The sequence below is a fragment of the Rhinoraja longicauda genome, chromosome 11, assembly GCF_053455715.1.
Source record: "Rhinoraja longicauda isolate Sanriku21f chromosome 11, sRhiLon1.1, whole genome shotgun sequence".
Taxonomy (NCBI): Eukaryota; Metazoa; Chordata; class Chondrichthyes; order Rajiformes; family Arhynchobatidae; genus Rhinoraja; species Rhinoraja longicauda.
The window spans coordinates 13,864,182-13,890,495 of record NC_135963.1 but is presented as its reverse complement, the minus strand read 5'-3'; the positions used below and the strand labels follow the sequence as shown (position 1 = coordinate 13,890,495).

The window sequence follows — 26,314 nt, the reverse complement described above, 5'->3', positions numbered from 1 at the left end:
ACTTATTCTTAAACTGTGGCCCCTGGCCAGTTTGCCAGATCTTTGCTAACCTACTTAACTCTTCAATGACCCTTTGTAGTTTCCTTATGTTCCAGTTACAACTTACTTTCCAGTCGATCTTTACAGCCATGACTGTGGGGCTGAGCACAGCTCCAATGCCATCTATAACTACACTGACAACACTACCGTTGTTGTCCATATCATGGGTGGTGATGAGCCGATGCACAGAAGAGAGATAGAACACCTAGTTGAGTGATGCTGCAACAACAGCCTCTTGCTCAACGCAAGAAACAAAGTCTGAAGAAGGGTCTCAACCCAAAACGTCACCTATCCATGTTCTCCAAAGATGCTGCCTGACCTGCCGAGTTACTCCACCACTTTGGGTCCTTTTGTGTATTAACTAGCATCTTAAGCTTCTTGATTCTGCAACAAAGCCAAGGATGAGCAGGAGATGCACTAGTCTGTGGTCCCACACCCCTAGCTCCAGGAACAGCTACTTCCCTGTACCTGTTAGGTTCTTGAAAGACTTGCACAGCCTTGAACCTACCATACCACTGGAATACGCAGACCATCTCCTGCACTACCATGGGTTTGTTGTCTATTTTTGCAATAGACAATAAGTGCAGGAGGAGGCCATTCGGCCCTTCGAGCCAGCACTATTGTTTTTTTTTGTAGTCTATTTTCTTTTCACTAACATGGAGAATGTATACACAATTTATGTATAATTTATGTTTTTGTTTGCTGACTGAATCTATGTGCCTGTGATGCTTCTGCAGGCAAGAGGTCTTTCATTGTACTTCTACCTCACTGTACTAGAACAGATGACACAAACTCGACTAGGCTTGACTTGACTTTATGTCATCATCTAAGATGCCCCCAACCCAGTCGACTCTTTGTGTGCTGGTCCCAGAAGTGGATCTGCAATCACACATTACAATCGCTCCACTCTTTTAGATCTCTACTCCGACCGCAACATTTCTTACTTTAACCACGCTCTTCGTAATCTCCTCTCAGATCCGTCATGTTATTCCCTTTACCATGTATCTGTACATTGTGGATGGCTCGATTGTAATCATGTATTGTCTTTCTGCTGACTGGTTGGCACGCAACTAAAGCTTTTCAATGTACCCTGGTACAGTGACAAGAAAATAAACTAAAGGCAACTACAGGATAATTTAGCAACCATTCTTTCAATGCCTTCATTCAAGTCATTTATATAAACTACAAAAAGCTGAGTTCCCTGCACGGTTCCTTGTGACATTTCAGTTGATACATCTCGACAACCAGAGCAAGAGCAATTTCTACCTACTCTCGGTTTCCTGAGATCAGTCTCAACAATTTATAGGAGCATGATCGCATTGAATGGCGGTGCTGGCTCGAAGGGCTGAATGGCCTACTCCTGCACCTATTGTCTATTGTCTATTGTCTATTGTTTACTCAGTATCACTTACATGGAAAATAGGTGCGGGAATAGGCCATTCGACTCTTCGAGCCAGCACCGCCATTCAATATGATCATGGCTGAGCACCCAAAATCAGTACCCCATTCCTGCTTACTCCCCATATCCCTTGATTCCATTAGCCCTAAGAGCTAAATCTAACTCTCTCTCGAAAACATCCAGTGAATTGGCCTCCACTGCCTTCTGCAGCAGAGAATTCCACAGATTCATAACTCTCTGGGTGAAAAAGTTTTTTATCATCTCAGTCCTAAATAGCCTACCCCTTATTCTTAAACTGTGACCCCTGGTTCTGGACTTCCCCAGCATCGGGAACATTTTTCCTTCAAATATTCCTGCACTTCCCTGGTGGTTACAGTTTTCCTGAGTTCTTCTCTTCTTCATCAGTTCCAATTCCCGATAAACAACTATTTATGGGATGTTATTGCGTCCTCTATAGTGGAGACTAATACAAAATATTTAATCTACAAGCCATCTCTTTGTTTTGTCTTCTTGTACTCTTGATTAGTAAGGAGTTGTGGGGAGAAGGCAGGAGAATGGGGTTGAGAGGGAAGGATAGATCAGCCATGATTGAATGGCGGAGTCGACCTGATGGGCCGTGGCCTAATTCTGCTCCTAGTATTTATGAACTTCTGTTATCCCTTAATTTTCACAGACTCACTTTCTTTAGGATCAACACTCACTTTGTTAATATCAGCAGAATCTCGTACCATCTGTTATTAGCATTTCATTGGAGGGCATTGAAGAAGAATCAAGGCAAATATTGGAATAACCAAGGCATCAAAGGCTTTGGACCTATGTTGGTAAATGAGGTTAGTGTGCATTGGTACAATTGGTGGTGTGGACTGAAACAATTATGTGCTGTTCACTTCTAGAATGAACTAGAGTTCATTCACTCCATGGAGTGAATCACATAGCTCTGGGATTGAAATTATTAGCAGACTAATTTCAACCAAAGAGCTAAAAGTGATTCAAACAATTTATTCTTTCTGGATAGGTTAGTTTTATAGCTACCCTGCATTTTCCCAATGTGGTCCAAACACCAACTGTGCTGTAGATAGAGTCATAGAGTCATAGAATCTTACAGCATGGAAACAGGCCTTTCGGCCCAACTTGCCCACACCGACCAACATGTCCCATCTACACTAGTCCCACCTGCCAGCATTTGACCCATATTCCTCTAGACCTATCCTATCCATGTACCTGTCCCAATGTTTGTTAAACCGTTGCGATAGTATCTAAATGTTTCTTAAACATTGCGATGGTAAAACGTTGCGATAATAAGGTTTGATTGTTTGATTACCGTGTGATTAAGTAAGATGAGAAAGAAAGAATTAATTAATCTCTGTGTAGAATGCTAGCCGAAAACTCAATAAAGTTTAGTTCTGACAGAACTTATTTCTATATTAAATTGATGTGTCCGTATATATACATGTTATAATGGATATCGCTGTACATTTCATATAAAGTTTAACAACATTTATAACAAAAAGGCATGGGTTACTTTCTTAAACAGTAGGTTTATATTTCTAAAGAATGTGAAACAAATGAAGGAATATTTTTGATGGAGAGATATAAATTACTGAGAGTGCATCTTATGGATGGCAATAATCATATAATTTGTTCTAACAATTGATGGGATGTTATGCTACAGCTGTGCAAGGTGCTGGTGAGGCCACAGTTGGAGTAATGTGTTCAGTTTTGGTCACTGCTATAGGAAATATTTTGTTAAGCTGGAAAGAGTACAGAGAAGATTTAAAAAGATGTTGCAAGGATATGAGGTGCTGAGCTATAGGGAGTGGTTGGACAGGTAAGTATTCCTTGGAGTGTAGAAGAATGCAGGTGATCTTAAAGAGGTATATAAGAGCTCACCATCACCATCAACAACACCATAGTCACATCTGTGGAGTCATTTAAGTTCCTTGGAACCATCATCTCCAGGGACCTTAAATGGTGGGCCACCATCGACTCCACAGTCAAAAAGGCCCAACAGAGGATGTACTTCCTGTGGCAACTGAAGAAACACAATCTGCCACAGGCAATGATGGTCCAATTCTATACTGCTATCATTGAGTCCGTCCTCACCTTCTCCATCATGGTCTGGTTTGGCTCAGCCACCAAGCACGACAACCGGAGGCTGCAACGGATCGTTCGCACAGCTGAGAAGGTTGTTGGCTGCAACCTTCCCCCCATTGACGAACTGTACAATGCAAGGGCCAGGAAGCGAGTGGGCAAGATCATCTCTGACCCCTCTCACCCTGGTCACAAACTCTTCGAAGCACTTCCCTCCGGAAGGCGACTCCGGACTGTCAAACCAGCCACAGCCAGACATAAAAACAGCTTGTTTCCCACGATAGACAATAGACAATAGGTGCAGGAGTAGGCCATTCGGCCCTTCGAGCCAGCACCGCCATTCAATGTGATCATGGCTGATCATTCTCAATCAGTACCCCGTTCCTACCTTCTCCCCATACGAGTGATAGTTCCACTCAATAACCAAAGTCTGTAGTCTCCTTTTTGCTCTGGTTTATTTTCACCCACATGTTTAGACGGTAATGGTGTATCCTTATTGTTTTGATGTGTTAATGCTTTATTCTTAATTGTTAACTGTATGTTTGTGTTGTCATTTGTGAGCGGAGCACCAAGGCACATTCCTTGTATCTGCATACTTGGCCAATAAACTTATTCATTCATTCATTCATTCATTCATTCATTCATTCAAGAGCATGAGGGTAATAGATAAGGTAGATATACAAAGTCTTTTGCCCAGAGTGGGGGAATCAAGAACCAAAGGACAGAGGTTTAAAATGAAAGATTTAATAGGAATCTGAGGGGCAACCTTTTCACACAGAGGGTGGGTAGGTATATGAAATGAGCTGCTGACGGACGTAATTGAGGCAGAAACAAAATCAACATTTAAAAGACATTTGGGCAGGTACATGGATAGGACAGGTTTAGAAGGATATGGGCCAAACGTGGACAGGTCAGACTCGTGTAGATTGGGCACCTTGGTTGGCATGGGCAAGCTGGGCTGAAGGGCTTGTTTCTGTGCTTTATGACTCTATGACTCTATGACTCTAATTATTTGAGGAAAGTAAGAAACATAATATGATTTACAATGTGGTGCTGTTAATATTTTTCCATTACAGGTAAATTTTATTGATCATTATTTTAAAGACAAAACCATTTATCATATCGTAAAATCTTCATTAGCAATTAATGTAATATTGCATAAATTCCCACCAGGGGAATAAAACACCGATTTAACACTAAGCCATGTACAACCATACCTTTATTGCTGAGTTTCTAGGCTTCCTGCCTCTCATGGCAATGTAAGTAATTAAACCCTGACTTTTAATTTCAGTTTAGATAGCATCTGTTTCGATGATCTACTGATCTTCTGTACAGTTCAGCAGTTATTTCTGTGAGACACAATCATGTCAGTTTTACTGAACTGTCTGCCTGCCAATGCTAAATATTGAATTTGGAACAATCACAAATATCTTTCAGATGCAATCTTCAAAAAGGTTGATGCTAAAAGATATTGTGGCCCTACACAGCAATGAACTGTCACAGAGCAAAGTTCAATTTAAAGAATACGTGGACAAGATAGTTGGGTAAATATTGTCATTTTAAAAAGGAAGGAGTTATTCGTGCCAATCACACGACCATCTTAATCTTGACTTTAAAGGCATAATCGAGAAAGAACATTTTGCAAAAATATCAAGTATATCGTAGCATCTAAACATTCTTTCAATTTGTCATCAAATCAAATCACAAAGTACTTAAGTATGCAGGCTTCTGCTTCCCCCCTTTCTGTCAAGGGCAGGCTGATTGATGTTACTTTGGCATTGTTGAGGCTGTTTATTCCTTTCTAGACTCCAAAAGTCCTCAGGTACTGAATGTGACATTTGAAACATGGATGATGGCCACAAAAGAAGAAAAGAAGAATGAAAGATTGCTTAGTTTAGTTTAACTTTGAGATACGGCGTGGAGACAGGCCCTTCGGCCCACCTAGTCTGCACCGACCAGTGATCCTGTACACTTAGAATTTTTACCGAAACCAATAAATCTACCAACATGTACATCTTTGGAGCGTAGGAGGAAACTGGAGCGGCCAAAGAAAACCTATGCGGTCACGGAGAGAAAGTACAAACTCCATACAGACAGCACCCGTGGTCAGGATTGAACCTGGGTCTCTGGCGCTGTAAGGCAGCAATTCTACGGCTGCACCACCATGCCACCCTGGTCTTAAAATCTCTGTTCTTCTTTAGTAAGGCAATCTTGTTGAGGCTCAAATGTTGTGCATTAAGCAAGGAAGGAGATACCAAGGACGAGGAATGGTCTGTTACTGCAGATTTACAAGAAGCAAAAATGATGATCCCATTTTTTTTCTAATGGCACAGAAAGAATTCAACCATTCGGCCATTTGAGTCAATGCCAACTCCATGAAAGATGCCATCAACCACATTCCTTCATTAATTTCTCTGCAACCTATTATCTCTCATGTGCTTGCCAATTCACTCTTCATTCTCTGCCTCTTCAGCGGAAAATAAAACTACTAACAGTATGTTTTTGGTGAAAGTGGGAGGAAATGGAGCACAAGAGAAACTTCACCCACACAGCCCCCAAGGTCAATATCCAAACCTGGTTTATTGGAGCAGTGTGGAAGCATCACTCTGCTACTGTGTTGCCCCTTTTGCAATCATGTTCCTACTTCAACATGCCCCTTACATTTAATAAACACATTCTAATGATGCTGTGGCAGCAACTAATGTAAGAAACGAAATTGAACCTGGGTGGTTAATTGATGTGCATACCAATGTTTATGCTGTCTGAATATTTACGTCGTTGTGAGGATGGTGAATCTGGAATTCTTTGCCACAGAAGGCTGTGGAGGCCAAGTCAGTGGACATTTTTAAGGCACAGATAATAGATTTTTGATTAGTACAGGTGTCAGAGGTTATGGGGAGAAGGAGGAGAATGGGGCTAGGAGGGAGAGATAGATCAGCCATGATTGAATGGCAGCATAGACTTGATGGGCCAACTGGCCTAATTCTACTCCTATCACTTATGACCTGATTAACTTAATTCAGTTTAACATTAAGTCTAAAGAAAGTAGAGAAAAGTGAAGTGTGGTTATCATGTGATGTGTAAGTTATATTTCTGTGAAAGCAGTCTTCAAAGCTATTGAACATCACGTTGAACAGTGAATACAAAGGAGCACAAGGCTATTTTTGGACTCAAACATGACTCTGCAAAGGAATTCAAGCATGTTGGGGACTACTTGAGATTTGGCAACTTGTCTGCCATTGCAAGCATTCACATCTCAATTTTCAACACCTGATAGTGATCCACTTTCATAGATGAATATGGTCGGCATGAAATACTAACAGCATTTGCAACACATTCAAGATACTAATTGGATATGCAGTTGCTAAATTCATACCTGAAGTTAAAAGAAAGAACGTGCATGATTTCAATCCTTGAGGTAGGGGTGGAGCAAAGCCTGGCAAGTGATAGGTAGATACATGTTGGGGGGGGGGGTGATTTGCAGAAAGGTGGAGTAAGTGACAAAGGCTAAAGGTGAAAAGGGGGACAAAAAGCCAATAGATAAGGAAAGGAGGAGTGAAGTGTAATGCTGAAAGAGTATGGATAGAAGGGGGACAAGGGGTGGGTAAAAAGGGGGAATAAAAGGGAAATATGGGACTCGGGGATGGGAGTTGCGTGTACGGAGGAGGGGAAAGAAGACGGGTGACGAGGGTGTTGGAAGAACTGTGTGTGCATTGCGGTGGGAGAGTAGAGGGAGGCATAAAACCATCAAACTCTCATTAAAGTTTATCTCATTCACTTAGGAAAGGAAACTTCAGATAGCGGTAATGTGGTTGACTCTTAACTGCCTGAAATGTTCTTGCAAATTAAAGTGAAATCACTGTTGGATTACAAATGCTGACATTAAGAGTGTTGTTCACATCCCATGAATGAATTCTAGATTAGGAAACCTGCACTGAGACAGTCATCTCCTGACTCCGCAAATCCATTTCACCAACTACAAATCAGGAGTGTACTATAGAATATCCTCCATTTGGATGGCTGAGCACAGCTACGATAGCAATTAGGCTTGTATACACTGGAATTTAGAAGGATGAGGGGGGATCTTATTGAAACATATAAGATAATTAGGGGATTGGACACATTAGAGGCAGGAAACATGTTCCCAATGTTGGGGGAGTCCAGAACAAGGGGCCACAGTTTAAGAATAAGGGGTAGGCCATTTAGAACGGAGATGAGGAAGAACTTTTTCAGTCAGAGAGTGGTGAAGGTGTGGAATTCTCTGCCTCAGAAGGCAGTGGAGGCCAGTTTGTTGGATGCTTTCAAGAGAGAGCTGGATAGAGCTCTTAAGGATAGCGGAGTGAGGGGGTATGGGGAGAAGGCAGGAACGGGGTATTGATTGAGAGTGATCAGCCATGATCGCATTGAATGGCGGTGCTGGCTCGAAGGGCTGAATGGCCTACTCCTGCACCTATTGTCTACTGTCTATTGTCTATTGTCTATCTAGTCTGTGTGGCTGCCACACATTTACTGCCCCAAAAATCCACACTGGTCTAGTACAGTCTTAGTATGGTTGCTGAGTGTACCATCTGCAAAATAGAAACAACTCACAATAACCTGTCAAGAACACCACAGACAAGAAATTGAGGAACAGATAATGCAACTCACTTGTAAATTGCACGCCATCCTGATTTGGATCTATTTGTTTTCCATCAACATTACTCTGCTCTTACAAAATTCTTAAGGGGTTGGACAGGCTAGATGCAGGAAGATTGTTCCCGATGTTGGGGAAGTCCAGAACAAGGGGTCACAGTTTAAGGATAAGGCTTTTAGTCTTTTAGGACCGAGATGAGAAAGTTTTTTTTCACACAGAGAGTGGTGAATCTGTGGAATTCTCTGCCTCAGAAGGTAGTTGAGGCCAGTTCATTGGCTATATTTAAGAGGGAGTTAGACGTGGCCCTTGTGGCTAAAGGGATCAGGGGGTATGGAGAGAAGGCAGGTGCGGGATACCTAGTTGGATGATCAGCCATGACCATATTGAATGGCGGTGCAGGCTCGAAGGGCCGAATGGCCTACTCCTACACCTATTTTCTATGTTTCTATGTTTCTATGCTCAAATCCTGGAACTCCCTCACCAATAGTCATACGGGAATGCCATCACGGCAAGGAGTGCATCAGAACAAGGTGGTAGTTTGCCAGCATATTCCCAAGGGGCATTAAGAAAGGGCAATAAATATTGCCTTTGGATGGGGCCACATTGACTAGGAGCCTGTGAGAATTCCCTGCTCTATTACAAATTTAGTTTAGTTTAGTTTAGAGATATAGCACGGAAACAGGCCCTTTGGTTCACTGAGTCCACGCCGACCAGCGATCATCCCGTACATTAGCACTATCTTACAGACTTGGGACAATTTACAATTTTCAGAAGAAAATTAACCTACAAACCTGTACGTCTTTGGAATGTGGGAGGAAACCGGAGCACCCAGAGAAAATCCATGCGGTCACAGGGAGAAGGTACAAACTCCATACAGACAGCACTCGTAGTCAGGATCGAACCTGGGTCTCTGGAGCTGTAACGCAGCAACTCTACCGCTGTGCCACCGTGCCGCCCTGGTGCTATGGAATCCTTTCAATGTAATTAAGATGACAAAAGAAACCTTACCTGGAATATAGCATCTCTGATAGTACTCTCTTCCCTGCATAATCAATGTGTTTGATCTTAGAATCATTTGGTAAGAGTACAACTACTGAGCCATTGGCTGTGGAAGCACATATGCCGGACTTACCATCTGCGGAGCCGGCTGCCTTCGGAGGTTGTGGTCGCACTGCAGGAGCGGCTGCGACTCGTCTCCAGAGGCTACTTCGGCCACGGGCCGCGGGCCGCGTAGATATCGGAAGCTCGCAGGTGCCTGGGTGGGGGCCGACATCGGGAGCTCCGGCAGCGGCAGCATCTTCGCCCGCCCCGAATCGTGGGGCTTGGGTCGGCCCGCCGCGAACCTTTCACCTTCCGGCGCGGCCTGGAATAGGCCGCGGGATTTTCTCTGCCCGGCGGGGGCTTCAATGTCGGGAGCCCCGACCGCCCCGACGTGGCAACTTCGACAGCCTGACCGCGGGAGAAGACGGCAGGGGAAGAGAAAATACATTCTGGCCTTCCATCACAGTGAGGAGGTGACTGGAGGAGACTCACTGTGATGGATGTTTCTTTTTGTTTGGTGTTGGTTTATGATTGTGTGTGTTATTGCTTATTTTTATTGCTTATTTTTATTGGTCTTATTGTTGGACTGTGGGTAATCTTTCATTTCACTGCACATTTATGTGTATGTGACAAATAAATTGACTATTGACTATTGACTATATCCTGGTGGCCTTGAACACCCCATCCAATGGTATCCAACTTTGCATCACATAATATTTATCCAACCATGCTCGTCAATATTCATATTCTTTTATATAGGGGCACCCTAGCCTGACTCATTGACTTCAATAAATCCAAATTTCAAGTGGAATATATCATAACAGTGTACATTTGTGTCTTAAAGAGAACTTCCTCAGAGAAGTTCAGTCAAAAGCAAAATCAGAAATAATTCAAATTAAGCGTACAAAGTTAACGAATCATCAGTGTTTTTCTCCATGTCTTAAACACTAAAGATTTATTGTGTTTATTTGTTTGATTTGAATTATTTTGATTTTGACCGGAGTTCTCTGAAGATGGGGCAAGTAGAAAAGACATCATATGTGGCATATTTGGATTTACAGAAGGCTTTTGATAATATTCTGTACAGGAGATTAGGCAGCAAGGTTAGAGCACAAGGCAATAGACTGGCCTAGAGTGAGAATTGGTTACCTGACAGAAAGAACATAGTGGAAATAAACAGATATTTCTTAGTTTGGCAGGCCATGACCTCTGGGGTAATCAGAAATCAATGCTCGGGCTCCAGCTAATAACAATTTAACAACTTACATGAACGATTTGGCTGTGGGGACCAAATAAAATATTTCCAATTTTGCTGATGGAACAAAACTAGGCCTCGATGACTCTAAGTGGAGTTGTGAGCAGAACAGAGGATGCAAAGAACTGGCAGGGGATATATAAAAGCTGGTGAGTGAGCAAAAGCATGCCAGATGCTACATAATATGGACAAATATGAAGTTGCCCACTCTGATAGAGAATTAGATTTTTTTAAAAAGATTTAGATTTAGAGATACAGCGCAGAAACAGGCCCTTCGGCCCACCGGGTCCGCGCCGCCCAGCGATCCCCGCACACTAACACCATCCTACACCCACTAGGGACAATTTTTACATTTGCCCAGCCAATTAACCTACATACCTGTACGTCTTTGGAGTGTGGGAGGAAACCGAAGATCTCGGAGAAAACCCATGCAGGTCACGGGGAGAACGTACAAACTCCGTACAGACGGCGCCCGTAGTCAGGATCGAACCTAAGTCTCCGGCGCCGCATTCGCTGTAAGGCAGCAACTCTACCGCTGCGCCACCGTGCCGCTCAGAGAAATAAGAGGGAGACTAAATGAGGATGTTGATGTTCAAAGATACTGAGGTCTGCTTGTAAACAAATCACTTACATTGAAGTGTTACAAGTAATTAGGATGGCCAGTGATATGTTGGCCTTTATTATGTAAATGTTTGAATGCAGGAGTAAAGGTACTCGGTGAAAACCTGTTGGAACATGATAACCATTTTTGGTCTCCTCGAAATAAAGATTGACACGTCATAACAGAAGTGAGGGTAGATTCATTAGACTAGTTCATGGCCTGATGAGTTTGCCATATGAGGAGTGATTCAGTAGACTATGTCCAAGTTCTCTAGAATTTAGAAAAATGCGATGAGATCGCGGACAGGGTGAGCCGAAGGGCCTGTTCCTATGCTATACTGTTTTATGTATCGCATTGAAGCTAATGAAATCCACATAGGCCTTAACAATGTAGATGCAGAGAGGATGCTTCCCTGTTTGTTTTTTTTCTGGCATCCGTCCATCTGTGGGAGATGATGGTGCGGCTTGGGGTTGTCCTGCTTGGGGAGGGGGATTTTTCAGTGTCCTCTCCATTTGATTTGGCCACTGAGCCTGGGCAGGTAAATGGGAATACAAACTTGCCCAGCACCTGCTCTCGACCTGATAGGCTGATTCCAGAGGAACGGCCTGGCTGCTACGTCTGGGGCCTACTCGGTTGCAGGAGTTGCCGGAAGGCGGACGCAAGAGGGAGCGGCCGACCGTCTCTAGGGACTCCAGCTCCAGTGCCTTTGGCTCTTCCAAGCCTTACCCACAAGGCAGCGGGGTGCTATTTAACCCATAGTTGGGACCTGGTTGATGGACGTCAGGGCGTGTCCACCCGCCGGTGGGCCTGTACGTCGCATCTCTGGGGGCCAGAGTTCCTCCGAGATCTCCGCGCAGTTTAGCCTGGCGAGTGACGGTGGCTCCAGTTACCATGTGTTGCCACGAGGAGGCGCTGCGAGAGTCTTGATGATGCAGAGGCTATGTACTGGCAGGGGGAGCCTTATGCACTCGGCTCCCTTTTTCGCAAAATTTGCTAGCCAGTGGCATCTGGATTTCTACCAGGGGACTGGACATATGCTACACCCTGTGGCTCGGGCCACCAACCCAGGTTACTGAATCTAAAACTAGAGGTTACAGGCTCAGAATAAGTATGCACCATTTAGGGCTGAGAGGAGGGGATGTTTCTTCACTCAGTGGGTGGGGATCTTTGGAAATCTCTACCTGGATGTTGATAAAGGCCAGCCATTGAGTTCATTCAAAACCAACACTGATAAATATCTGGGAATTTTGGGAATTAAGAGATACAGAGATAACGCAAGAAAAAATGGTGTCAAGGTACCAGATCAACCACAATAAACAGCAGAGCAATGCGTAGGAAGGAACTGGGAATAGGCGACGTTTCGGGCTGAGACCCTTTTTCAGAGTCAGGGGAAACGGAAATGAGAGATAAAGAAGGCACATAGCACAAATTAATGAAAGATATGCTAAAAATAACGATAATCAAGGAAAGGTGGAGCCCACAATGGCCCATTGTTGGTGGGGTAGGTGATAACGAGTTATGCGGACAATGAAACTCAACAGGGTGACAGTGAAACTAGTGCGACAACTAGGGTGGGGGAGGGACGGAGAGAGAGGAGATGAAAGGGTTACTTGACGTTAGAGAAATCAATATTCATACTGCTGGGTTGTTAGCTGTTCCTCCAATTTGTGTTTGGCCTCACTGACAACGGAGGAGGCCCAGGACTGAAAGGTCTGTATGGGAATGGAAAGGGGAGTTAAAATGGTTAGCAAATGGGAGATCCAGCAGGCAGCAGCGGACTGAGCGCAACTGTTCAACAAACAAGTCACCTCGTCGATGTAAAGGAGGCCACATCGGGAGCAATGAATGCAATAGATGTGGTTAAAGGAAGTGCATGTGAACCCCTGCCTTAGCTGCAAATGCTTCTGGGTCTCTGGATGGATGTGAGAGAGGAGGTATAGGGACAGATATCACATCTCTTATGGTTGCTGGGGAAAGTACCTGAGGTGCAGGGATTGGGTGGGAAGGGATGAGTGAACTAAAAAGTTGTAGGGAAATATTGTTGAGATGAGATAAGGGGTTGCTGCAGTTTTATATATATATGTGCACCAAAAGGTCAATTTATCTCATGTTACAACTGCCAGCTGCTAGTTCAGAGAAAAATATTTATTATGTTGTCAAGCTGTAAAGGGAACAGAGAAGATTGACGAGGATGTTGCCAGGATTCAGAGGGTCTGAGCTCTAGAGAGAGGGTAAGTAGGCTGGGACTCTATTCCCTGAAGCGCAGGAGGATAAGGGGTGATCTTATACAAGTGTATAGAATCATGAAAGGAATAGATCGGGTAGATGCACAGGTCGTGTAAGAAAATAACTGCAGATGTTGGTACAAATCGAAGGTATTTATTCACAAAATGCTGGAGTAACTCAGCAGGTCAGGCAGCATCTCAGGAGAGAAGGAATGGGTGACGTTTCGGGTCGAGACCATTCTTCAGACTGATGCACAGAGTATCGTGCACAGAGTAAGTGAACCGAGGACCAGAGGACATAGATAGGTTCAAGGTGAAGGGGAAAAGATTTAATAGGAATCTGAGTGGTAACTTTTTCACACAAAGGGTGATGGATATATTGAAATCGCTGCCAGAGGAGGTAGTTGAGGCTGGGACTATCCCAACATTTAAGAAACAGTTAGACAGGTACATGGATAGGACAGTTTTGGAGGGATATGGACCAAGCGCGGTATGGTGGGACTAGTGTAGCTGGGACATGTTGGCCAGTGTGGGCAAGTTGGGCCGAAGGGCCTGTTTCCACACAGTATCACTCTAAAACTCTATGAGGTGAGCGAAGTACTTTTTGCCACTAGCACTGAGTATGTTGCATAGCTCGTACTTATCACCACATATTCCTGATTGAATACACGTACAACTTTGGCCATTTGTCGTGCATTTGTCAAATTAGCCCCAACAATAAAAGATAAGTTCCTCCATCAAAGAATTTAAAGTGAATTATGGGGAGTAAGTCACGGAATGGGACTAAAGTTTTATGGCCTGATTTCCGACTATAGTAAACTTCCCATTTCCACAAAAATTTCATAAAATATTTCTGTATCAGTGAAAGTGAATAAATTTGCACTTTGAAGGAAGAGTCGTGATTTCTTTGCCACACCACCACCGTAGTGGGCCGGATATCGAATAATAATGAGACAGAGTAAAGAAAAGAGATTGGGAACGTCATAACATGGTTCAAAGACAACAACCTCCCCCTCAATACCAGCAAGATTGATCTCAGGAAGCGTAGCAGTACACTTACATGGATGGTGCCAAAGTAGAGATGGTCGAAGGCTTCAAGTTCTTAGGAATCAATGACCAGCCACAATGAAGCAATGACCAAGAAAGTACACCAACACCTCTACTACCTTAGGCTTAGGAAGTTCAGCATGTCCCCCAACAGCCCTCGCCAACTCATTATTCAGATGCACCGTAGAAAGCATTTTATTGCGTTGCATCACAGCCTGGTTTGGGAGCAGCTCTGTCCAAGACTGCAAGAAATTGCAGAGTTGTGGATGTAGCCCCAACATCATGCAAACCAACCTCCCTTCTATGGACTCCATCTACGCCATGCTGCCCAGGCAAGGCCACCAGCATAATCAAGGTCCAGTCTCACCCTGGTCATTCCTTCCTCACCCTTGCTCATCAGAAGTATGAAAATGCACACCTCCAGATTCAGGGACAGTTTCCTCTCAGCTGTTATCTGGAAACTGAACCATCCTCTCACCAGCTAGACTGCAATCCTGACCTTCCATCTACCTCGTTGGAGACCTTTGAACTATCTTTAACCAGACCTTATCTTGCACTAAATTATATACCGTTTATCCAGTATCTGTCCACTGTGCATGACTTGATTGTATAGTCTTTTCATTGACAGGATAGCACTTAATAAAAAAAGTTTTTTCACACGTGACAATAATATTAAACTGAAATTATTCCAAGTTCTACTCCCTCCAAATTTTTCAATAGCCTTTGAGTCTATCAGGTCTTTTCTATCTCTTCCTCTTCCAATTGATACAACTCACAACCATGTCCCTTTAATGGCCACGCCATTTCTCTGAAATCAGTGTCTGCACGGGGCTCTTGTTGTCGACCTCCCTGTGGTGAGCCCTGTCAACTGACCTCAGTCAGTCAGGCGAACGACAACAAACAGAGACAGCAGAAGCAGAAGCAGCTTCATAACTTCTGCTGCCTCAAACGCAAGAAGACGTGCCTGCACGATTTTCCAACTAAACGTTGCAATTAAAATGTATATTTTCTTTGATTTTCCTGAGCTCCATCTAACCTGTCTTCTTTTGCTTAGTGACTATTTTCCACATTGCTTTAAATGATTTGCAATATTGAAGAAGCCACAAAGGTTTAGTTTAGTTTAGAGATGCAGCGCGGAAACAGGCCCTTCGGCCCACCGGGTCCGTGCCGACCAGCAATCACGCTGTACGCTAGCACTATCCGAGGGACAATTTACCATGTCACCAAGGTGATTAGCCTACAAACACGGATGGCTTTGGAGCGTGGGAGGAAACCGAGCTCCTGGAGAAAACCCACGCAGGTCACAGGGAAAATGTACATACTCCATACAGACAGCACCCATAGTCAGGATCAAACCTGGGTCTCTCTGGTGCTGGAAGGCAGCAAATTTACCGCTGCGCCATCATGCTGTCCCGAGGTGTAGGTTATTGTTGAAATAGCTTGATGGCAGGAACAAATTGAATAAATATAGTGAGCAGTTCCCTCCAGACAGCACCAGCTATCTGGATATGTCCTATTGCTAATTACTGAGTATCTTCCAACGCAACAGCATGACATTCCATTTCGTAGATTAGTATGCCAATCTGTTCTCTTCCTGTGCACAGAATGCAGGCTGAATCTGTGTTCAGTTTATTTTTAAACCATACAAAAATAAAAGAATTAAAACACAATCAACAAATGGTGATTCTTGGTGTTCTTCACTGAGTTTCCATTGTGGGCTCCACCTTTCTTTGACCATCGTTGCTTTTTGCATATCTTTCATTCATTGTTCTATGTGTCACCTATATCTCTTGTTTCCCCTCTCCTCTGGCTCTCAGTCCGAAGAAGGGTCTTGACCCTAAGACATCACATATTTCTTTTCTCCAGAGACGCTGCCTGACCCGTCGAGTTACTTCAGCTTTTTTGTGTCTATTAATGGAAACAAATTTCAGTTCCTTTCTGGATTTTAATTAAGATTGGCCTGGTCAGGCCACGGTTGTTCAGCGCCAGACCAGGAATCTCACAGATTCTGCCACCCTCCAACTATAATGTCCCCCCCCCCCCCCCCCCCCCCACCCTCTCGCTGCTCAGAAACCGTGGACTTCTGGTCATCCCATGTCTCTGTAATATTTCAGATTTTACAACCTGCTCTTTAAGATGACAAATGCTAGGAGTCATTGAGCCAGAACAGTGTTCACAGGTTCAGATGGCATCTTAAATATTTGCTCAAGTTGAGAGGGCGGAGGGAATGCCAACTTTCTGTCTTACGTCTAACCCGGGGGACATTGGAACCCTTTGTTGCACTTACAAATGGTTCATAGAAACATAGAAAATAGGTGCAGGAGTAGGCCATTTGGCCCTTCGAGCCTGCACCGCCATTCAATATGATCATGGCTGATCATCCAACTCAGTATCCTGTACCTGCCTTCTCTCCATACCCCCCTAATCCCTTTAGCCACAAGGGCCACATCTACCTCCCTCTTAAATATAGCCAATGAACTGGCCTCAACTACCTTCTGTGACAGAGAATTCCACAGATTCACCACTCTCTGTGTGAAAAAGAACCTTCTCATCTCGGTCCTAAAAGACTTCCCCCTTATCCTTAAACTGTGACCCCTTATTCTGGACTTCCCCAACATCGGGAACAATCTTCCTGCATCTAGCCTGTCCAACCCCTTAAGAATTTTGTAAGTTTCTATAAGATCCCCATCATGAACTGAGATGGCTGAACTCACCATGGGCCAGTGATAGAATCAAGTCATCTGGGTTACCAATGAAAAAACTTGCTTGACTATTAATACAACAGATTATTATCAATTGAGGACAAACATGTGCAGCAGGATTGGGAACCAATGTTTGATACTTGGAGTAATTGATTCATTGGCGACCCTTGGATTTCAAGGACTACCCTAAGACGATCTTTAATCGGAATTCACTGGACTTTATTTTGCACTAAACGTTATTCCGTTTAGCATGTATCTGTACACTGTGGATGGCTCGATTTTAATCATGTATTGTTGTTCCACTGACGGGTTAGCACGGAACAAAGGCTTTTCACTGTACCTCGGTGTTGTTTAAACCAAACCCGTACACAGGAGGAACAACTCATAGTTTTTATTGCAACACAAGCGTGACAATAAACTAAACTAATCAAATTAACTAACTAATCATCAGAGTAACTTGCTGCCATCCAAAGCAGCAGAAACCTATGCACTGGCTCTACAGTGGAAATAATCTTCTTCCAGTTTCCTCACTGGACAAATTAATAGCCTCATTTATGTAGATTTACCTCAGTGACATTGATAATGGGTAGAATTAGAAAAATTAACTGGCCAACAACTTCGGACAGTCGAATACTGATTTTTTTAAAGTTTATTTTAGTTTATTGCCACGTGTACCGAGGTACAGTGAAATGCTTTTTGTTGCGTGCTATCCAGTCAACAGAAAGACTATACATGATTACAACCGAGCCATCCATGGTGTACAGATATAGGGGATAACTTTTAGTGCACGATAAAGTCCAGTAAAGTCCGATTAAAGATAGTCCAAAGGTCTACATTGAGGTAAATGGTAGCTCAGGACTGCTCTATGGGTGTTAATAGGATGGTTCAGTTGCCTGATGATGCCGAGTTCGGCATAATGGTGACTTGCAGCAAAGCATAAGCCCTGCCCTGGAGGAGGAAGAACTTAAGGGGATACATTCAGTCTTCAAACTCGACACCCTGAATGCGGCAGGCAGACACTCAGAAACAAACCTTAATCAGTAATAACAGCAGTAATGCCCAATGGATTACTACTTGGCCACCAGAAATAATGGCAGGCACCTCATGTTTTACGCAGGGCTTATGTCCCTGAAAAGCAACACGTAATTTTTAAATACATAAATCCGTAAGATCATAAGTGATAGGAGCAGAACTAGGCCATTCAGCCCTGTCTGAAGAAGGGTCTCAACCTGAAACGTCACACATCCCGACTGCCCCGAAGTGGCAAGTTCAACAGCCTGACTGCGGGAGAAGGCGGCAGGGGAAGAGAAAAGACATTCTGGCCTTCCATCACAGTGAGGAGGTGACTGGAGGAGACTCACTGTGATGGATGTTTCTTTTGTTTGGTGTTGGTTTATGATTGTATGTGTTATTGCATATTTTTATTGCTTATTTTTATTGGTCTTATTGTTGGACTGCGGGTAATTTTTCATTTCACTGCACATTTATGTGTATGTGACAAATAAATTGACTATTGACTCCTGAGATGCTGCCTGACCCGCTCCAGCATTTTGTGTCTACCTTCAATTTGAACCAGCATCTGCGCTTTTTATTTTCCTACACATTCGGCCCATCAAGTCTACTCCGCCATTCAATCCTGGCTGATCTATCTCTCCCTCCTAACCCCATTCTCCTGCCTTCTGACACCCGTACAAATCAAGAATCTATCTATCTCTGCCGCAAACAGCCGTAAATTTGAGCATGTTATTTCAAAAACGCAGCGTGTAAAGTTGGTTTTGGAGCACATTCTTTAAAAAAAAAGCATAAATCAAGCAGGTTACAGGTGCCGGTACTTTTATCTGATTACTGACTAAAAGATTTGATTGCATTCTACCAATTACAGAGTTTCACATTGAGAAATGAATGTATATTGTTGCAGTAAAGTCATAATTTTCTTTAGTACTTGTGTTGGTAATTGTTAACATTACTCAGCTCCAGATTTAATGAACTCTGAAAATCCACCCTGGCTACCACTGCTACTGATTTCGGAGCAGTCCAGACTAATGAAAATCTTCTGTCTGCTTTCCGGACAAGTCCCCCAGAAGACAAACTACATCTTGACTTGAAAATTGCTAATCGAATTAGGACTATTGAAACAGAACAGTGGAAAATTTCTCATTACACTCACAATGTTCTCCTGAGGGGCGGTTGTGATGTTTTCCATTATAGATATCCCAGCAAATTAACTTGTCTGAGTGTGCTTTAAGATTTTAATGAGTATGAAGCACAGGGTGATTTCTTTATCTGCGTCATTTTTTTAAATGATGCAAACCACCGGCGGATATTCTCAAATCAAGCACAGAACAAAATAAGCAGCTTTTTGACAGATTAAGTGAAATATAAAATCTAACCTGCCAGCGTTAATGATAGAAGGATCAGGTCCTGTGCAGATATCCTCCACAACATATGGATTTTCTTCGCAGGAGGTATTTAGCGATGTATAATTTGGCTTACACACTGTTAGAAAATATGGGGCGTGGTACCCTGTTGACAGCTGAATAATGTCGGTGATGAGAGCCGTAGCACAAAGGCCAAATACATGAACGCCTGGAACACACGAGAGAAATCAAAAATAATTAGCATGAACATTTTTATCTCCAGTTGCCAATTCAAAGTTCTTAATCCCTGTCTTTATCCCAAACAGCAGTAAATTAATGCCAAAAATATAAACACGACAGAAATACCAGGAGGGGAACATCATTAATCCAATAACTCCATCAGAGAGAATTTAACAGCTGATTTCATGCTGCAAAATACAGCATATATTTCCACCAATATAATTTTACTAATTTATTTTTGTGTTAAGGTCAACAAAATTTTCCCCAAGATCCTTCTTACTAAAAATACAATATATATTTCCACCAATATAATTTCACTAATTTATTTTTGTGCTAAGGTCAACAAAATTTTCCCCAAGATCCTTCTTACTAAAAATACAACATATATTTACACCAATATAATTTCACTGAATTATTTTTGCGTCAAGATTAACAAAGTTTCTCCTAAGATTCTTCTTATTAAAAATAAGAATTGAAATTGTGCTATTCCATGAACTCAGCAAAAGAACTGAAGCCATATTACACACAATGGAAATATGAAGTATGAAATATGAAAATAGTTAATATACTTATTGAATTGAATTGAATAAATCTTATGAGCCAAGTATGTATACATACAAGGAATTTGCCTTGGTGCTTTGTTCGCAAGTAACAACACAACATTCAGTAAACAATTAAGAATAAAACATTATAATTTACACATGTGAAGAAGAGCAAAAGGAGGCTACAGACTTTTGGTTGTTGAGCAGAGCTACTGCTCTTATCATTGGGATTACTATCAAGCTTAAACTCTACCCCAGCAATAGCAGGGTTTTTTATGCCTGGTCTATTAATGGAAGCATTGAAACCAATTTTGATTTTCAGACTTTTCTGACGTTCAGTTTTAATCAGTTTACTTAGCCAGATCTTAAGGTATCCTGGGATTTTCCTTAAAAAACATACACCCATAAACTGCTGCCGTACTTATTGACCACATCTATATTTTTTTCTGGATTTCTTTTGCATTACGAATTCCAGCAAAATGAATGTTTTTCAAGAAGGGGAAATAAAATCAAGAGAAAGGAACCCGACCCGAAATGTCACCAGATGCTACCTGACCCGCTGAGTTACGCCAGCAGTTTATGTGTGTGTTTTTTAAGGAGAATCCCAGGATCTGGCCAAATGAACTGATTAAAATTGAAAGTCAGAAAAGTCTGAAAATCAAAATTGTTTTCAATGCTTCTATTAATAAACCAGACATAAAAAACCTTGCTGTTGTTGGGGTAGTTTAAGCTTGATGATAATCTCAATGATAAGAGTGATGGGCACTAATTGCCTGAATGGAAAAACCATATTGATTCCTGCTTTTTTATTGCAGATTTAGAGTGCTATTGCTTTTCACCATTATGATAATTCAACCTGTCATTACAAGGGCATAAAAACAGACACACCCTTACACAAACTGGATCAGCACATATGTGGTCTTTTACTCAAGATGTCTTTCTTAGCAAGACAATGAGTGATGGTGGAATGATAGCCAGTTACCACTGTTTCAGGATTTGGCCCGATATGGTAAATCCTATCCATGGAAACCCACCTAAAATGTTGACATTCTCTGCTGTACATTAAGATTTTATTAAGTGCAAGCAACCAAGGACAAAGTTCTCCTTAGTGTTACCAATATTATCTTATAACACTGATATACTCAAATTCACTAATAAAACCTAATAGACATTCATTTTAAACTTAAATTATTTACTGCCTTTATAACAAATTCTTTACATGTTACTGTTTGACAGAACTGGTGCCTTCTTAGGCATCAATCAGATTTAAACATTTAAATAAGATTGCCCCACAAGAAGATAGACACTAAAAGCTGGAGTGACTCAGCAGGTTCAATGGTCCTTTATTGTCATGTGTACCGAGGAACAGGGAAATTTGATTTACCATACAGCCATACCAAAAAAGCGATAAGATGCAAAAATACATCAAGATTAAACATAAGCAGCCACCACAGCGGCGTGTGAGAATCCCCAGGGCACACAGCATAAGCCACAGTCATCAGTTCAGTGTCCGGGCCACACACACGCTCCTTCACCGTGATGTGACCAGAGTTGTACCGACCGCTGTCACTCTCTCTGCAGTCCTTGTCCGCCCGAACAGTCAGAAAGCCGTCCACACTCGCACCAGACTCCAGGATGTTCTCATGGCGCTATGTCCCCGCAAAACACCGAGATCACTGCACTCACAGCACCCCCTCCGAGTCCCCGCCAGCGCAGGCAGCACGTCCATCTTGTTTTTCGGTGACCTCACATTCCCCACTGTGATGGAAGGCAATAACTTATACCATCTTCCTCCTTTTCTCCCGCGATCGGGGCGATCGAAACATCCGCAGTCGGGGCGATCGCAACTCCTGCAGTCGGCGATCAAAGTCCCCACAACGGGGCAATCGAGGCTCCCGTGATCGGGGCGGTCCAAGCTCCTGCGGTTGGAGCTCCCAATCGATCCCCAACAAAGGGACCACCAGCTCCATGATGTTAAGGCCGCAGTGCGGACGGAAAAAGTTGCATCTCCGTCGAGGAAAGAGATAAAAAAAGTTTCCCCCAACAGCCCCCCCCCCCCCCCCCCCCACATAATACAAAACTAAAGTTACACTAAAACATACAAATCAAACGGACTAAAAACAACAAAAGAAGAGAGACGAGACAGGCTGCTGGTGAGGCTGCCACTTACGGCGCCACCCAGTGGTCAACGTGTGGCGCCAGGTCAGGCAGCATCTCTGGCGAAAAGGGATTCGTGACATTTCGGGTCGAGACCCTTCTTCAGACTGAGAGTCAGGGGAGAGGGAAACTAGAGGTATCGAAAGCTACAAAGAACAAAAGAAAGGTGCCAAAACAAGATTTTAATTTGGAACAGTTTTAACACAGTGCACTGGAATTCAACGGTGTCATGGTAACTGACATCATGTTTAAATGTATCACGTGTTCATATGAGTCAAAACGGTCAGAGGACACATGATGCCAGGATGTGAAGGAATGGCAGAACAAAACAAAGCATTTATGATCATTGTCCTTGAAGTATGTTTATTGTATTCAGACCAAGCTGAGGACCTGACAAATGGAAAGGCAGATGTAAGGCAGCAAGTGCTATACTCTTGCAAGGAAATCTATGTATGGGGTACAGAGTTTGTGTTTCTTAAGCATTAACGATGGATTATGAAAACACATGAATAGGAGCACTGGGCTGAAATTCGCAGAGTGTTGGACATGTACACATGGGCAGGGTCAGCTGGTCAGTTCATTGGAAGCCAATCATTGCCTACTGTAAATGAGGCATGACCCAATGCTGCCCAAGCAACCCACTGGTATAATCCTCTGCGCAGCTGGTCAAAGGAATAACTGGCCCAAACGGCTGGAGCCTTCAAGAAGTAAACATGAATCAGACCTTATTAAAATAACTCATTGAAAGCCTAGCAGCTATTTCTCAATGCCACTTGTAATGTGCAGTTGTGAGTTAGTATTAAAACATAGCTGACTAGAAATTATATCTCACCCTCTATCTGTGCACTAACCCTGTGCTAAAATCCACCGAGCCCTTGCAAATATTCATGAATTTAGAAAAATTGTGTGCCACAACTGTGCCAAGGCAGTTTGCATGTAGAAATATATGTTATGATTGCAACTGCACAGCTTCCATCTGGAGCTACTTGAAAAGTTCAGAGCTGTCACTTCACTGAATCACAGATCACTGGGAAAAGCCTCAAGGTACTCCCACAAGGCAGACACATCAGCTTCAGTCTTTACTTTAAAGGTACAACATGGAAACAGGCACCTTTGGCCCAACGAGTCCACGCCGACCAGCGATCACCCCCGACACTAGTTCTATCCTACACACTAGGGACAATTTTACAATTACACCGAAGTCAATTAATCTACAAACCTGCATATCTTTAGAGTATGGAAGGAAACCGGAGCACCCGGAGAAAAGGCAGAAAATGTCAGATGTGCTGACATGAATTGCATGTCGATATGCCCGGGCTAATTTCCCTAAGTGTGAAACTTTGCCCTAAAATGATTGGGTTTGTGCACAACCTATACATGGAAAACAGGCTCATATTAATCCAATTTCGAGGCCAACGCATCTAATTGTTAGCCAGATCCAAACATATTACTGCCTGTAGAGTTTGAACGCCTATAAGAATACTTTCCTGGTCTGAATCAATCGGTGAATGCAAAGGATAGCAGCGCTTCCGATGCAGCGTGAATGTAAACAGGAATCCATATCTCTAAATTCAGTGATACTTGAGGCTAAATACTACAGCCAGTGTTTGAACCCACCAACAAATCTCACAGCACGTCGAAGGAACGAGTTGAAGTTACAGCCTCCAGCGTTGATGTTGGCTTCCGGTGCTATTCCATTTCTTCTTTTGGTCAGACAACAGTAAAGGATACCTTCACCCACCATAATCTGCAATGACAGGAAGGATCATTAGGCCTGCTACATGTGTCAACAGTTGGCATGTTAAAATTGAAGATGCTTTCAAAACATTTAGTTTTTAGTCTTAGCTTTAGAGATACAGCGTCGAAACAGGCCCTTCGTCCACCGTGTCTGTGCCGACCAGCTTTCCCCACAAATGACCACTGTCCTACATACACTGGGGAGAATTTACACATACACCAAGCCAATTAACCTACAAACCTGCACGTCTTTGGAGCGTGGGAGGAAACCGAAGATCTCGGAGAAAACCCATGCGGTCACGGGGAGAACGTACAAACTCCGTACAGACAGCACCTGCTGTCGGGATCGAACCTGGGTCTTTGGCGAGGCAAGCGCTGTAAGGCAGCAACTCTACCGCTGCGCCACCGTGCAGCCCCCATTTGCCATAAGTTCTTACAACAAGGTTTTATCGTCATATATATGGAAAGAGTTTTACTCAACTTCATTTACACCCATCCTTTCCTGTAAGATATGATTTTTCTCAAAATATTAGGCAACATAAAATCGTACCACAAAACCATGTGTGAACCATGTCCAACAGTGTTAGCAGACCATTTAACTCCAGGTAGAACTCAATGATAAACTTGTGGAAACAAGGAACAGCAGATACTGGTTTACAAAAAAGGACACAAGATGCTGGAGTAACTCAGCGGCTCAGGCAGCATCTCCATATAATATGGATAGGTGAAACTTCAGGTCGCGATTCTTCCTCAGACTGAAGAAGGGTCCCGACCTGGAACATCACCTACATATGTTCTCCAGAGATGCTGCCTGACCCACCGAGTTACTCTAGCACTTTGTGTCCTTTGATGATGAACTTGCCCAGTGTTCTCATCTATGCATTTACAACTGAGGTTGCTGATTCGGACTGAGTACCTTATCTGATCTTTCACCTTTTTAACTCCCAAAGTCTCTTCCCTGATTTGGGACTCAGCTATTCCTGTTGATAATCTCACTGATCCTCAAGAAACGGCAGCTGCCGATGGGGCAAATGTTCGCTTTAAATCTGAGTTTGATAGATTATTATTCACCAAATTTGTTCAGAGAAAAGACAGATGCACAGAATTTGATCACAAATTAGTTGTTATCTTATTGGGTCAGAAAATGCTGAAGGAGATTAATTGATTGAAAATGCTGAAGGAGATTAATTGATTGAAAAATGCAGCGTGGAAGCAGGCCCTTCGGCCCTTCGGCCCACCGACCATTGATCACCCATTCACACTAGTTCTATGTTATCCCACTTTCGCATCCACTCTCCACACAGCTATTCTTCCCAACTTCCCAGCACTGTCACAAGATTGAAACTTGATTTTAATCGTAATTATGTTCCTCAGGGTTGCCATTCAACTCTTAACTTACATGTGTGCAATTTTCAACACCATATAAAAGCATAGAAATGAACAATTAGAGACTCAATTAGTCAATTAAAAGAGTGGCGACTACATGGGGAGACGTAAGATTCACATATCTTGCACCTAGGTATTTTGCCTAGGTTAAAGCAATGAAATCCTTCCCTCTGAAAAACAGAAGTGTAAAAAGTGTAAACAAATCTGCGGCTTAAAGCTATTGACAGTTTGGTAGCATCATCGGCATATTCTGTTTATTTTTTTAATCTCAGGTTGCCAACAACTGCTGGATTTTGCTTTAGCATGTTGCTGATTGGCGCTGCCCAGAACTGTCCACCAAAGATTCTGATTTAACATTGATATCTAGGAATTTCACTGGGAAATTAGGGAGAATTTTGTGGTCTTGTAAAATTTGCCAGTGGCTAATAAAAGTAAGAAAAGTGCCCGTCATAATAGAGAAAGCTATGTAAGGTATATTGAAGGAAAAAGCTGCAATGGGTGTAGAAATAGAGGTACTGCCTTACAGTGCAGGAGACCCAGGTTCAATCCTGATTATGGGTGCTTGTCTTGTGCTTGAACGTTTTTACGTTCTCCCCGTGACCTATGTGGGTTTTCTCCGAGATTTTAGATTTTTAGATTTAGAGATGCAGCGCAGAAACAGGCCCTTCGGCCCACCGGATCCGCGCCGCCCAGCGATCCCTGCACATTAACACTATCCTACACCCACTAGGGACAATTTTTTAAAAACATTTGCCCAGCCAATTAACCTCCAAACCTGTACGTCTTTGGCGTGTGGGAGGAAACCGAAGATCTCGGAAAAAAACCCACGCAGGTCACGGGGAGAACGTACAAACTCAGTTCA

The 26,314-nt window shown here is 43.0% G+C and overlaps 1 protein-coding gene across 3 annotated transcripts in view; it reads right to left on the bottom strand.

Moving 5' to 3' along the window:
• Window positions 1–26,314, bottom strand: part of plppr4a (phospholipid phosphatase related 4a) — a 77,185-nt gene that overhangs the window by 10,434 nt on the left and 40,437 nt on the right. For all 3 annotated transcript variants that reach the window (XM_078408291.1, XM_078408289.1, XM_078408290.1), the window contains 2 exons: window positions 23,947–24,076; window positions 19,424–19,619 (listed from right to left, as the gene is read on the bottom strand). In XM_078408291.1, the coding sequence (XP_078264417.1) occupies window positions 19,424–19,619; window positions 23,947–24,076 (326 nt within the window). The remainder of the gene's footprint in view (window positions 1–19,423; window positions 19,620–23,946; window positions 24,077–26,314) is intronic.